General features: G+C 40.1%; 1 protein-coding gene across 1 annotated transcript in view; it reads left to right on the top strand.

Annotated features, from left to right (window-relative positions):
• Positions 1 to 16,066, top strand: part of LOC126101585 (prickle planar cell polarity protein 3-A) — a 1,199,532-nt gene that overhangs the window by 797,191 nt on the left and 386,275 nt on the right. Inside the window, exons 3-4 of the mRNA XM_049912239.1 lie at positions 7,908 to 8,079; positions 13,501 to 13,731. Coding sequence (XP_049768196.1) covers positions 7,908 to 8,079; positions 13,501 to 13,731 — 403 coding nt within the window. The remainder of the gene's footprint in view (positions 1 to 7,907; positions 8,080 to 13,500; positions 13,732 to 16,066) is intronic.

Raw genomic sequence — 16,066 nt, 5'->3', positions numbered from 1 at the left:
CTGCCCATGCATCCTCTTAACATGCCCATACCATCTTAATCTCTTTCTTTCAATTTCTTCTTTCATACTTTCTTGTTTGAGGTCCTTTCTAATCTCTACGTTCCTTACTCTGTCCATTCTTGTTTTTCCCTTTACTGCTCTGAGAAATTTCATTTCCCCTGCTTGCAGTCTGCTCCAGTCCCTTTCTTTCATTGTCCATGTTTCTCCACCATAGGTGACAATAGGGAAGTAATAATTCTTATACATCAGGAGTTTTGCTCTTTCTGGAACTTCATTATTCCAAATCAGATGTTTTATTGTTTGGTAGAAATTGCCTCCCTTCTGTAACCTCCTATTAATTTCGTTAGTTATTCTTCCATCCCTAGATATTTCACTCCCTAAATAAGTGAAACTTTCTACCACTTTGAGGGGTTCTCCATTCAAGGTAATATTTCCATTGATTCCTTTCTCTCTTCCAAATACCATTACTTCACTCTTATCTTTATTTATTCTTAATCCATACCTTTTCATTATTTCCTTCCACGCATCAAGCTGAAACTGTACATCTACCTCTTTATCACCCCATATTACCATATCATCTGCAAAAATCATCTTTTTGTCTTTTTCTTTTACTATATCTTTAACTGCCCTATTCATTCCCTCCATCACAACATTGAAAAGCGCAGGAGATAGAATACTTCCTTGCTTAAGTCCTTGTCTTATTTCGAAGTATTCAGAGTTCCCCAATGGTGTTCTAATTCTACAATTGTGGCCTCTGTACATTGTCTTTATAACATTAATGTATCCATCTTCTATATCTATCTTCTTCAGTTCTTCCCAGAGTCTTTCCCTGTCAACTGAGTCATATGCCTTTTCTATGTCAATAAAAACCATTATCACCCTTTTGTTATACTCCCAACTTTTTTCCATCAGTTGACGGATAGAAAATATCAGGTCGATTGTGCTCCTTCCTTTCCTAAACCCATGCTGTTCTTCACTCAGCTCCTTTTCTATCTTTTCACTTATTCGATTTAGTAAAATTCTTTCAAAAATCTTGGCTGTATGACTCATGAGGGTTATTCCTCTGTAGTTTTTACAAAGTCTTTTATTGCCTTTCTTGAAGATGGGAACAATGTCTCCTGTTCTCCAGTCGCCAGGTATTTTACTATTTCTCCACACGCTTGATAGTACTCTATACAGCCACTCCATTCCCACTGGACCTGCTGCTCTTATCATGTCCACTGATACTTCATCAGGTCCTGGGGCTTTCCCCCCATTCATCTTCTTCACAGCTTTTTCCATTTCTTCCTGTGTAATTTGTCCTAATTCTGCTTCCCAACTTCTCTCAATTTCTCCATTATTTGTTGTTTCCTCATGTACCTGGTCCTCAGCGTTTAACAGCTTCTTAAAATGTTCTTTCCAGAGATCTTTTATATTCCCTGGATCTTCAATAATGGTACCGTCCTCTGTTTCCATCTTTACTGGTACTTCAGAAGCCTTCCTTTTATTTTTCATCATTTTATAGAACATTTTCTTATTGCTCTTCACATCTTCTTCAAGTTTTTTTGTAAACTCTTCCCATGCCTTTTTCTTTGCTGTTTCCACTATTTCTTTGCACTTCTTCTTTTCCTCTATATATCTTTTATGGTCTTTGTCATTTTTAGTTTTCCACCATTTTCTCCATGCTCCATTTTTTCTTCTAACTGCTTGGATTGTGGTATCGTCCCACCAACTTGTCTGTCTTATTTTTTCCTTTCCAGATGTTCTGCCACATACTTTTTGTGCTGCTTCGACTAAAGTGTCTTTGAATAAACTCCATTCTTTTTCTACATCGCAGAAAACTTCTTTTGGAAATTTTTGTGTTATTAATTCTCTGTACTTCTCAGCACATTCACTCTCCTTCAATTTCCAATCCCGTATCCTCGTCACTTTCTTCTGTTTTCTATTTTTCACACACTGATTCATTTTCCATTGTCCCACCAGTAATCTATGGTCTCCATCAGCACTCACACTTGGAATTACCTTCACATTTGTTACTTTCTCTCCCCATTTCCTATCTACTAGAATATAATCAATTACACTCTTCGTTCTTCCATCCCAACTGTATCTGGTGATAACATGACTTTCTCTCTTCATAAACCAGCTGTTTGCTATTTTCATTCCATTTCTCTGGCACAAATGATTGGAGCGATTTCATAAATTCACTGTAGCTCCATTCATTGACATATGGTCACGACACACTACAGATACGTAGAAAAACTCATAAAGTTTTGTTCGGCTGAAGCCGCACTTCAAGTTTCTGCCGCCAGAGTCTTGCCGAACGAAAATTTTGAAAACAGGAACTTACAAAATATATTGTGAAGGCTACTTAGACCTAACTGATCAGAATGATGTTTTACTTTGGGAAAAAATTATTTCTGTGTTGTCATTTCTGAGGGAATAACATAAGCTGGGGAGACTGGAAAGATTAACCAATTTGTGGGGTATCATTTGTACTAATATTATTGTTGACAATTTCTAGAAATTCGACACTGTGTTTTACTTTATTTTCTATAGAAAAGTGCATACAGAAATTGCTGTTCGCGTTTCAGGTATTCCTCATGGATCGCGCCTGATTCTCTCATTCAAAGATTACAATTCGGTCGTCGATACGTAAGGTGATTAGCGTATTATAGTTAAGGCTCGTTTGGCGACTGTTCTGACGCTACAATTGGACTTCTCATAACGGCGTCGGTATATGAAAATATATCTTTCCTGGGCAATGTGTGGACAGTTGAGATCTTTGCGAGGATCCCACCGAAGCTTTATTACGCAACAGAGGGACGCACATTATGGTTGACCAAGATCGTGGCTTCTAGTGCTGTAAGTAAGGGAACGCGACATAATAGATATTGAGCGAACTATACTACACATTCTAATGTACGTAAGTGGTGGATAAAATATTAGTATTTTCCTTTACCTCATTCTCAGACCGCTACGGAGCTAAACGACTGTTTAACTAACAAAGCTTTATGCTGCAAAAATGTTGTAAAAAAACTCAAAGAAAATATTGTTAAATGTTTGGATATAAGTACAAAACGCAGGGAAATGGTTAACAATAGTTTCAGTTTTGTTTTTAATTTCCTAGCAATTAGATGATATTGGAGTAAGAGTAAAATATTCTAACAATCGTTTCGTATCTACGTCTTGACGAAATATGTTTGTTGACTGTTCGTAAGTACAGCACGTTTTTAAAAATTAATTTCCGCTATTGCGAGAAAGAGTTTTATCCTTAATTACTGATAGTTTGCTTATTCAGTTTGAAATTTAGTATGACGTGACAATATGTGGTATCCGTCCATTGTACAACAAATAGATACGTTTGATGTCCAAATGACGAATGCAGGCAGTTTAATACGATACAACCTGCAACAAAGGAATAGGAAGGACAAATATACAAAGAATCGTACTTCTTCGTACTGACGCAAAATTATTGAGTACGTTATTTATATATGTGTGTTGTCGTTTTGTTTCAGTCATGAAAGGAATGTTGGTGACCAGCTAGTTTCGTAAACCAACCTACGAAATAAGCACCAGACTTCATTCTTATTGAGATTCAGCTCTGTCAATACTTTGCTTATCCATTTCAGATCGGAAGTGATGTCTTCCCTGTCTCTGCAATAGTAGAAGTATATACATCAATACAGAAAAAGCGGAAACGACGAACACCCTGGTGTGTAAACGACTGACTCGATAAGCGGTGAAGCACTCCTTTTATACCGTCTCGTGACTGCTGATACCTTCATTACAGATTATGCGTGTATTTTACCGACAACTGTTACTCAAGCATCTTTACATTTTCTATCAATGATGAATTGACAGTAAACCGTCCTGTGCTGGGATAACTCCTGGCGCTTACATCTGAAATACTTGTCTAGTATCTCACATCATATTGAGAGTAAGGTATATGCAGTCCAAAGACAACATTTCGGTTAGAAGGAGCACAAGCGTTGGGTGACCACGCCTGTACACTGTACGTATTTCGTGGAAATAGTGTTATTTTTTAAGCCTAATGTGTGTTGATCACCCTCCATATAAAAACAAATTATGTAGCTCAGAAGTTTCCGTGCTTTTGGCATCTTGTTAAATCAATCATATTTTAATTAATGGGCGTCGGTGGATGAAACTGCTAACCCACAAGAGCGTATTTAACAATACTGCCTGTTATATGTTTAGTTAAATTCAAAGACAAGACCATTAAAACAATAATATTAAACCGTTCAAATAGAAGAGTGTTTTTTCTAGCAGTACACATGAAACTAACAGTTACCATCAAGTAATGCATCAAAAAGGTAAGAGGTAACTTGATCAGACTACCCTTTAGTAAACTGAGGGTTAGCACATTCTTGTTGCGCCCCTTCATTTTATGTTGTTCATTAATAAAGGCGTTTGCATGTTTTTCCCCTAAGGGACCAAACTGCTTAGGTCATCGGTCCGTAGACTTACACGCTACTTAAGCTAACTTATGCTAAGAACAACACACACACCCATGCCCGAGGGAGGACTCGAACCTCCGGCGGAAGGGGCCGCGCAGTCCGTGGAATGACGCCCTAAACCGCGCGGCGGCGTTTGCATTTCCAAAGAGTGTTGGTAATATGTCGGTCCCAACTTCATTTTTGTAATGCCGCCAGTGCCTCTTTGTTTCATTTACTGAACAGCGATAATGTTTGGTATTAATTGTTACGTTAAGTTGGAGGAAAACAACGGCAAACCACCTCCATTAGGACGCCGATGCAGGATTCGTGCATCTGCTCCCCTCCGGTCGTTCCCTGAGTGTGGGACTACTTTGACTCTTTGGTTTCCTGTTCCACTCACCTCCGGCAACAGTTTGTTAATGTGGAAATTGCCCATTTGCACTTCACTTAAACATCTTCGTACTGTGATTAGTATCCATTACATGGAGTTGTGTCCTGATTTAAGAAATGTGCTGTTGCCTCGCCGCTCCTACTTGGCGGTAATTTTGTTCGACTGTCAGTTTCTAGTACGTGCGAGGGATTTAAAGTCACCTTTTATGTTGGTTGGTAACTTTTCTCGCGCAGCTGAGTTTTATTTTTTGATCAGGAAGCCACATAGCAATCGGATTTTTGTATTCTTATATATAATATATATTTAAGGCGCTTGACGTTCCAAAGCAGTTCGATGCAACTCTAGAAAATTTTCGAGAAAATTGACTTTGAAGTTTTGCGACTATGTTTAAGGCGCTTAAGTGATGTCGATTGTTCAACAAGCAGCGCAGCTCTATGGTAGTGCTCGCCTGCTTCGTAGGGGGCCTGGGTTCGGTTGTCGGTGATTGAAATTTTTAAACATAGATGCATGTTCTATGAGCGTTTCAGTGAAGCGTAAAATAAATGAAGATGGAAAAAAAATTGGTAGCGCTCAAGACAGGTAATCGCTGGGTCGAGCATTTCCGTCATTGCGTTTCTCGTTTTATTTTTCGTTGACGTCGAATACCTACATCATGTAAGTAGGAAATACAGTTCAGATCTAGTATATATTAATTAATTTGTATGGAACTGTCATTTCAATGGAAAACGTACGTCTTCTTAATTCTGCTTATGTACCGCAGACAAAAATCCAGTTTTCCTTGCAAGTTAAATTCTTACATGTCAATCTTTTATAAGAGATTGTTAATTAAAATTGTTTAGATTAAAAACACAAAAATTAATTTTTATCTTTATGTATTTTTCGCTTCACGGAAATACTCGTAGAACATCATGCACCTTTGTCTACGAACTTGTATCCGCCAAGAATCGAAAAAATGGTTCAAATGGCTCTGAGCACTATGGGACTCAACATCTTAGGTCATAAGTCCCCTAGAACTTAGACCTACTTAAACCTAACTAACCTAAGGACATCACACACACCCATGCCCGAGGCAGGATTCGAACCTGCGACGGTAGCAGTCCCGCGGTTCCGGACTGCAGCGCCAGAACCGCTAGACCACCGCAGCCGGCGCCAAGAATCGAACCCAGACCCTCACGTAGGAGCCGAACACTCTCCCACAAAGCCTCGCTCTTTTCGACGTATCGTCCTTACTTTAGCTATTAAACATCGTCGGATATCTTCAAGGTCGATTTCCTCGTGAATCTATCTGCTTTGCAGATTGATATTTGAGTTCTGAATTTCACGTGCCATACAAAAATATAATTAAATACACTACTGGCCACTAAAATTGTTACACCAAGAAGAAATGCAGATGATAAACGGGTATTCATTGGACAAATATATTATACTAGAAATGACATGTGATTACATTTTCATGCAATTTGGTTGCATAGATGCTGAGAAATCAGTACCCAGAACAACCACATCTGGCCATAATAACGGCCTTGATACGTCTGGACATTGAGTCAAATAGAGCTTGGATAGCGTATACAGGTACAGCTGCATATGCAGCTTCAACACGATACCACAGTTCATCAAGAGAAGTGACTGGCGTATTGTGACGAGTTAGTTGCTCGGCCACCATTGACCAGACGTTTTCCATTGGTGAGAGATCTGGAGAATGTGCTGGCCAGGGCAGCAGTCGAACATTTTCTGTATCCAGAAAGGCCCGTACAGGACCTGCAACATGCGGTCGTGCATTATTCTGCTCAAATATAAGGTTTCGCAGGGATCGAATGGAGGGTAGAGCCACGGGTCGTAACACATCTGAAATGTAGCGTCCACTGTTCAAAGTGCCATAAATGTGAAAATGGTTCAAATGGCTCTGAGCACTATGGGACTCAACTGCTGAGGTCATTAGTCCCCTAGAACTTAGAACTAGTTAAACCTAACTAACCTAAGGCCATCACAAACATCCATGCCCGAGGCAGGATTCGAACCTGCGACCGTAGCGGTCTTGCGGTTTCAGACTGCAGCGCCTTTAACCGCACGGCCTCTTCGGCCGGCCCATAAATGTGAACAAGAGGTGACCGAGACGTGTAACCAATGGCACTCCATACCATCACGCCGGGTGATACGCCAGTATGGCGATGACGAATACATGCTTCCAATGTGCGTTCACCGCGATGTCGCCAAACACGAATGTGACCATCATGATGCTGTAAACAAACCTGGATTCATCCCAAAAAATGACGTTTTGCCATTCGTGCACCCAGGTTCATCACTGAGTACACCGTCGCAGGCGCTCCTGTTTGTGATGCAACGTCAAGGGTAACCGCAGCCACGGTTTCCGATCTGATAGTCCATGTTGCTGCAAACGACGTCGAACTGTTCCTGCAGATGGTTGTTGTCTTGCAAACGTCCCCATCTGTTGACTCAGGGATCGCGACGTGGCTGCACGATCCGTTACAGCCATGCGGATAAGATGTCTGTCATATCGACTGCTAGTGATACGAGGCCGTTGGGATCCAGCACGGCGTTCCGTATTACCCTCCTGAACCCACCGATTCCATACTCTGCTAAGAGTCATTGGATCTCGACCAACGCGAGCAGCAATGTCGCGATACGATAAACCGCAATCGCGATAGGCTACAATCTGACCTTTATCAAAGTCGAAAACGTGATGGTACGCATTTCTCCTCCTTGCACGAGGCATCACAACAACGTTTCACCAAGCAACGCCGGTCAACTGCTGTTTGTGTATGAGAAATCGGCTGGAAACTTTCCTCATGTCAGCACGTTGTAGGTGTCGCCACCGGCGCCAACCTTGTGTGAATGCTCTGAAAAGCTAATCATTAGCATATCACAGCATCTTCTTCCTGTCGGTTAGATTTCGCGTCTGTAGCACGTCATCTTCGTGGTGTAGCAATTTTAATGGCCAGTAGTGTACAAAAATCCGATTGCCATGTGATCTCTTTGCGAGCGAAGACAAAAAAGTGTTTTGATATAGTGGACAGCATTTGTGATGCGTCGCGTGGCTGAGAGTGTGTGGTGTGTGTCCGCAGGAAGACATGCAGCAGCTGCAAGTGCCCGCGGGACGCGCACGACGTGTACCACGAGGAGTGGGTGAACGTGCGCGAGCGCCTCGGCTTCAAGCCCGACCGCCTGGAGCCGCGGGACCGCTCCGTGAGCGACGGCTACTGCTGGGTGCCGCCGGGACTGCATTCCACGCAGCAGGTGCGTAGCCTACACATTACTCGAACACTAGCGCAACTCCTGAGCTGAGTGCCGAGCCCCAACGTTGCCCTTCACAGGTAACTTGAGTTTTTCATTGTCGTACATTGATAAGAACACAACCAGATTTGAATCCCGATCCTTGTCGTCTTTCGAGTACAGTCCAGTAGTCGGTCCCATTTAGTGCACAGTATTTCGATGACCGAACCGGTCGTCTTCTTCAGGTGCTGTGAACTGCGTCGTTACGAATGCACATTATACTGTGCACAAAATGGAATTGACAGTTCGACTGTACACCAAAAACCGCACCATTAATTAATCGTGCCGAGAAAACCTGAGAGTTCGTATTGTCATTATTTGTTACGAAACTGAGAACAGGGTGAACTACGCAATGACAACCCCAGAATTTGTTTTTTAATGTAAAATCTAGAAGCCAGCACTACCTGGATATTTATTTATCCCAATCTTATGCAAGATAGGAAAAATGAATGAAGTCAATCTACAATATGAAAATCATTCTTAGTTAATTTACATGTACGAGGCGCGTTTTTTAAAGTAAGTACCGTTTTGAACTTAAAAAAAGACGTGCTAAGATATCACAATAATTTTATTTTCACATGAAAGCCTATACCTTAATCTACGCACTGACGCCATTACAGTCTGATTCTTCCTTGTTTACGTTGTGTACTGAGTCTTTAAGATGCCTCCCGATATTCGTGAGTCCCGCCGATTGTGAAGTACGGGCTGTTATAAGATTTCTTGGTGCTAAAGGCCTAAAAGCGATCGATATTCATCGTGAGATCTGTGCAGTTTACGGAGAAAACATTATGAGTGATGGAATGGTAAGAAAGTGGGTGAGAGCATTTAAAGATGGCCGCACAATTCTGCATGATGAACAACGGAGTGGGCGTCCTTCGGTCGTTAATGAAAGTTTGGTGCAGGAAGTGGACAATAAGGTGAGAGAAAACAGACGCTTTACGATTTTCTCCTTGCGGGATGACTTTCCTAATGTTTCTCGTAGTGTTTTGTATGGCATTGTGACCGAGCACTTGAACTACCTAAAATTGTGCGCACGTGGGGTACCGAAAATGTTGACGGATGTGCACAAAACCAAACGTTTAGACAGTGCATTGACTTTCCTTGAGCGGCACCACAATGACGGTGATGATTTCTTAATCCAGATTGTTACGGGCGATGAAACATGAGTGGCCTACGTCACACCAGAATCAAAGCAACAGTCCATGGAAGTTGAGCAAGGGCATCGTTTGCTGCAAGACAATGCCCGTCCGCATGTGGCGAATCAGACCAAAGACCTCATCACATCTTTTCGATGGGAAACTCTAGATTATCCTACGTACAGCCCCGATCTTGTGCCCAGTGCTCCTGCACTTGAAGAAACGCCCGGCCGGTCAGCGTCTTTAAGACGATGACGAAGTCAAAACAGTGGTGAAGCAGTGGTTAACAAGTCAGGCGGCAGACTTCTATGAGGAGGGTATTCAAAAACTGGTACAACGTTATGATAAGTGCCTTAATATTGACGGAAGTTATGTAGAAAAGTAGATTAAGGTACAGGCTTTCACGTAAAAATAAAATTTTTGAGATATCTGCTTTCATGTAAAAATAAAATTCAGATATTTTAGCACGTCTTTTTTTAATTTCAAAACGCTACTTACTTAAAAAACACGCACTGTATTTTAAAAAGTATACATTCAGTACGTTAATTATAAAATAAAATGTTATTTTAATACAATACTTGATTCTACACGATATTTTTAGTTTTCCCACCAGGTGAAAGAATACATATATTCTTAGTTTACCTCTCTCCTCAGAAAGCAACATAAAACTGCCCACGGAGGAAAAATCGCAATCTCTACAGTACTTGCTACTGCCACTCCTACTACTAGGTGTTAAATGTCATCAGTGCTTTCATTAGTCAGCCTAGTGACCCTGAGAACTATCTGTTTGTTGCTTATGTAACTAATTTTCTCTGTCCCTTCACACCCACACATCCCATCCCCATGACTATGGGTGTTAGGGCTCCCTTACCATAACAGTATTTTTCGAGATAGTAAACCAATGCTCCAAGTGCTCAGGTTTATACTTACACTTTATCATTTTCACAACCCCACCTCCAAGTATCTACTTACAGATTTGTATCCTTTACAGGCTTCTTGCAATCCATTCAGGTACGGCATGCAGGAAGAATTGCAGCTTAAAAACCTTTGTGCATACTGTAATTCATCCACTCTTGTCTTCCTAATCCTTAGGGAATAAATAGAAGGTGGGTGGTTGTACATTCCTAGATTTCTCATTAAAGCTAATTCTTGAAAGTTTCTAAGAAAGCATTTTAATTCCCTATCTGGACATTCAGATTTAGCTTACCTGTGGTTTCCCTACATTGCTTTGCAAAATTTGGGGATGTTTCCTGTGAAAAGGACATGGGATTTTCTTCTCCTTTCTACTCCAACCAAGCTAGTGCATTAGCTTTAATGATTTCATCCTTGACAGAATACTGAAACATAATCTTCCTTCCTCCTAGCAGAACTTCACAGTTTCATCATCTCTGCCCACTGATGTACTGATATAATCAAAGGGTTCAGGATACTCTTACTTAAGTTGCCCATTTGACATTATATGGGGCTTACACGACATTGAGAACAACTGTTTGTCACTAAATGTATGCCACTAAATCATAATACTGTACACCAACAATGTTGTGAAAGGGTTACCTGAATTTCCACAACCTGAACTCCAATGATCAAATATGTCAGCCATACCTAATGTTCTCCACAATTTTTATAACTCATGTTACATTTAACACTGTGTATTGGAGTCTGATGAGTAAATTGACTAGAACCTGGCACATTTCCATTTACGTAAATGAGTTTTACCTCTGTACCCTTTCCTGTCATTCAGTTTTTCCTGGTAAGTTTTCTCAACTGTATGTACATGATGAATTTTATCAGAATCTCACTTTACAGAAATACCAACAATATAAGGAAAAGGAAAGATTGTTACTCACTGTAGTGGTGACACGTCGAGTTGCAGACAGGCACATTGAAAAAGCTATTATACATTTAGCTTTCGGTCAAAGCCTTCTTCAGAAAAGGAAACACACAGACACATTCAGTCACAAAAACAAGCTCACCTCACACACGTGTGACCACAATTTCCAGCAGCTTGGACCAGAATGATACTGTCATCAAACACAAGCAGCAATATGGAGGGGGAAGGGAAAGGGGTAGAAGGGACCTGTTGGGGTGTGGAAGAGCACTGCCTAGTGGAGCATGACTAGAAGTAAGCATGACGAGACTGCCACCAGGTGCAGCATTGGGGGAGGGGGAGTTATGGGGCATGGAGATGGAAGGGGGAGGGAGGGTAGTGAGAAAGGAGAGGAGCAGGAGGTGATAGGACCCATGGTGCAGAAACTGTTGGGTGGAGGACATGCTTTTCTGAACCATGCAGATGGGAGGTATCCTTAAAACACATTATCCCAGCCTCAATCTAAGGTAACAACATTCTCCACCCAACAGTTTCCGCTCTTGCCGTCCTATCATTTCCTCCTCATTCATAACCCCTACCTTCTTTGTGTGCTACCCTCTGCCAGTGCACCTGTCTGTCTTTCACCTTCGCTGCTCCTTTCCTTTCCCACTCCCTGTCTTCCCCCCTTCCCTCTCCACCTCCCTGCCTCACAGCCTTCCAATACTATGCCAGTTGGCAGTCCTGTCGTGCCACCTCCTAGTCCCTGCACGCTCCGCCAGACAGCACTCTTCTCTCCCCCATCTGTATCCTGCTATTGCTTCCTCCTCCTCTTCCCTGCCCCCTCGTGATTGCTACTTCCATTCAATGTGAAAGCTGCAGTCCAAGCTGCCGGAGTTGGTGATCATGTGTGCATGAGGTGTGCTTGCCTGTGTGAATGTGTGTGTGTGTGTGTGTGTGTGTGTGTGTGTGTCAGTGGTTAAGACATTGGACTCGTATCTCTGCTTGGTTATCTAGATTTAGGTTTCTCATAAATCAGTTAAGGCAAATGCCCAAATGATTAATATGAAAAGGATACAGCCAATGGCGTCTTCCATCCTTCCCCATTTTGAGCATGTCTCTAATGACTGTCATCTCTTCCATTTAAAAAAAAATTTAAAAAAACTTTGTTTTCTAAACACCCCATAGAATGTGCATTGTTTGTCCAAGGGTAAACAAATGAGCGCACAGTATGTCAACATCATAGACATGATTTTTGTCAGACTGAGACAAATAAGAGATTTAACTACATTTTCAGTGTGGCGTAATTGTAGGTGCCCAAATGCTTGAGAAATCTGTTGGAGATCTTTCACAGGAGTCTTGTGTGCTCGGATGTAATTTCAGTGATGCTACTTTGAAGTACTAAACCAGATTATTGTTCTTGGTGGCCTGTTAAAGACTATGAAATTCCCAAGTGTACTGTATGAAGGAGTTCTCAGACACCCTTTCATAGGACTTGTGTTCCAACTCACATACAGTGGTCAGTGACAGAACAATCGTGAAGAAGCAAAAGGAAAGAATATGTCACAAGGTGCGTGGTACTGAAAAGCTCATATGTGGATCTGGTAAAATGAATAGTGACTGATATGTAGTTGAATATCATATGGCAAATGTGCGGGAGTTCGTGCAATGTCTGTGTTTGCTGTTTCTGGGGTTAACTTGCAACATTGCTTTTGGTCCATGGTGGACCGAATGTGTGGGTCTGTAAAAATATTTTTGGCAGTAGCATATTTCCAGTATTGCGATAAAATTTTGGATTTGGGCATTTTCTGTACAGGATAATAATACTCCTGATCACAAAGCAAGGATGATTGCATCATCATTTGAAGAATATAGTCCAGATTTGCTTAACTGATGTGAATACCAGTTCAGCTTGTTCCAAAAGCTTGAAAAAATAAATAGTCACCATGATTAAAGAATAGTAGAATGTATTAAATCTTTAGCATGTTTCCAGAAGATCAATAATTGTAACAGTAATTAGCAAAAGGAAGTCCATAATACTGGTAACATGACTGATGTCTTTGGAAATAAGACTGATGGGTAATCAGAGAGTTCTGGCTCTATAATGTGTGCTCGATAGATGAAATATCCCATTAGATGCTTTGTTATGTTTGATGCTTGAGTAGTGTACCCTAGTTCAAGGTGTGAGAAACCCAAAAGAGCCATATAATTCTACAGTTCCAGTGATTTTCTGTTTTACTTTGTTAGTGTACTTCACAATTAATATTTTTGCTGAAGTAAGTACATACTACATCAGAATAAATTGTCTTAGCAGAATGGTAGACTCGAGTTGACTGGACAGTATCCCAAAGATGCTAATAAAATTAAATTTTATGCTATTCACAGGAGGCATAAAAACTTTAGTTAAACTGTTACAAAAACTAATCCAGCTTTTATGTTTTGCAGATTGAGAAATACTTCTCAGAGCTGCCTCCTGAGAAAGTGCCAGAGATGGGAAGTGTGGGTGAAAAATACCGTGACAAGCAACTGGTGCTGCAGCTGCCCAAGCAGGACTTGGCACTTGCTTACTGCAAGCACGTTGAGACACAGCACCATGCATCCTATGAGGACTTTATAAGTGCTCGGAATGAAATTGCCCTCGACATTGGATATGTTCGTGAAGCTGGTGCCTACACGGTATATATATATATTTTTATATGTTCAGATACACAAATTCTATATTGATAATATATATTAAACACTTTTTTACATGAAATGAACTATGTTGACACATACACTACATTGCCACCTTTATTATGTTTCTAACAATTGTTATCTTTCAGGATCACATTGTCCAATTTACCTGTCATAATTTTCAGTTTTTTTTTTTGCAATGATTTTTGGTCACAATCTTGTTTCACATTAATGGTGAATGAGACTTATTTTGGTCAAGAAAGACATTTCAATCACTATCCATTTATATTGTTTTCATGGTTATATAGGGTTACAAAAAAAAATAACATCTATAAGACAGGCAGTACACCCCACTTTGTTCCAGGAATAAGTAAGTTTTTGGTGATATGAAGAGTAGTGTTGATATCACTGTGAAAGTGGCAGAACAGGCGAGAAATAACTCTCAGATCTGTTTTTTAAGCCCCTTTGGCTCAAGGTACGTTCTGCTGTGTTCTTACATATCTGTTGCTTGGAAATGACAGCACTTCTGTTAATTAGTTGACCTTGTGGTGTCTTTAAGCAGTAGCAGCACCACTGGAAAAAGAGAAAATAAAATAGAGGGGAAAGCTGGCAAAACAAAGATCTCCTGACTTTTACTTTATTATATGGGCTCTTATTGTCTCTAACTGCTGGATCAGAAATCATTTATGGAAATTGTATTTCTCAGTGTGATTTTTTGTTTTCATTGAAATTGCAGGTAACTAACCTCTTACAGTCACTACATTTGAGAGTCACCTTTATCATCATCCATTAAACACTGAAAAATCAAGGATGAAATTTTGATAATATTATGAGAAAGATAGATTGCTACTTACCATATGACGGAAATGTTGAGTCGCAGACAGTCACAACAAAAAGACTGCTAAACAGATAAGCTTTCAGCCAGAAGCCCTTCTTCGGAAGTAGACAACCCCCCCCCCCTCCCACACACACACACACACACGCTTGATTCATTTATCCCTCAGTTTTAGAGTGGCTGCCCCATTAAGTGTCCGTGTGTCATTGTTAAAAGTCAGAACTGGTAATACTCGATGGTTCTAAATTTCACATTTTAGACTCATAGGAAACTTGGATTTGAAAACTGTGTTTAGTTTAGCAAAAGTACAACAGGCCATTTTTACTCATATATTAATTTCTTTTGCTGTACATCAGTTATTTTCTTAAACTGGCGTAAATACAAAAGCACATTGCTCTACTTTCAAACTTCTTTGGTTAAGTGTTTCCATTCATTGTTGAACTTGCTTTGGACTTCGGGCAAATAATACAATGTCATCAGAAAAAGGGAGATTATAACACTACCATGAAGGTAGTATCACATTCATTTCTCCAGTCAGCCAGTCATTTATGCTCCTTCAGTAGCGTATTATGGTGTAGACAAAGGGTTTAAATGGCAAAAATTATTGATGGATCTAAACTGTATTATTTATTGTTGGGAATGTTTCTTTTACAAAAACCATTTTAAGCTGCACTTTAATATAGAAAAACCCCACTTGCCACCAAATATACAATTAACTTCTTCACATTTTATCTTCAGGTATGCTGTAATGTGGTGTGAATAATTAATTGAACATAATTTTAAGATGGGTACAGTTTTATCCTGGTTACTTTGAAATACACACATCTTACTGTATCTACATCTCGAGAACACTGCCAACCAACTGGGGCTGATTCAGGTCTTATGACCAGTGCATGTGACACAAGTAGAAAAATAATTCAGTAATCATTGCCACCAGGCAAGTATTATTTTTAGTGCTGGGTACAGCTTAAATAGCTGTTGCTTATCACTAGAGATATTCAAAGAATTCCTTTAAAAATGCCAAAAATGGTAAATAATATGATATGTGAGGATATCAGGATCCGCCAGTAAGAAGTACGCTTTCTTTATTCTTACAGTTTAAAGAACTGAAAACTACCCCTAGGCCTGCTGAGAATCATCTGGTGATATGCAGTTTCTATGCCTGACTGCTCTTATATTCTGAATTTCTCACTATCCTGATGAAACATGTAGCATGGATGTATATATTCTTCAGTATAATAATACAGATTGACAAATACTCTTGTTTCTGAAGTGAAGTGTTGAAATTGTCTCAAAAGTTTAGTCAGTATTTATATTCGTGCATGTGTCATTAACTATTGCTATCAGGATTTACTATTAACCCACAGAAACAGAAAATGAGATTTGTCAGTGTTTCAGGTTGCTGTAAATTTTTTTTTTTTTTTTTTTTTTTTTTTTTTTTTTTTTTTTTTTTTTTTTTTATGAGAAAGACATATATTGAAGGCAAGTTTTAGAAAGCATTTA

This window comes from Schistocerca cancellata, chromosome 9 (genome assembly GCF_023864275.1).
Source record: "Schistocerca cancellata isolate TAMUIC-IGC-003103 chromosome 9, iqSchCanc2.1, whole genome shotgun sequence".
Lineage (NCBI taxonomy): Eukaryota > Metazoa > Arthropoda > Insecta > Orthoptera > Acrididae > Schistocerca > Schistocerca cancellata.
Note: the sequence above shows the minus strand (reverse complement) of the source record. Positions and strands in the feature narration are given on the sequence as shown.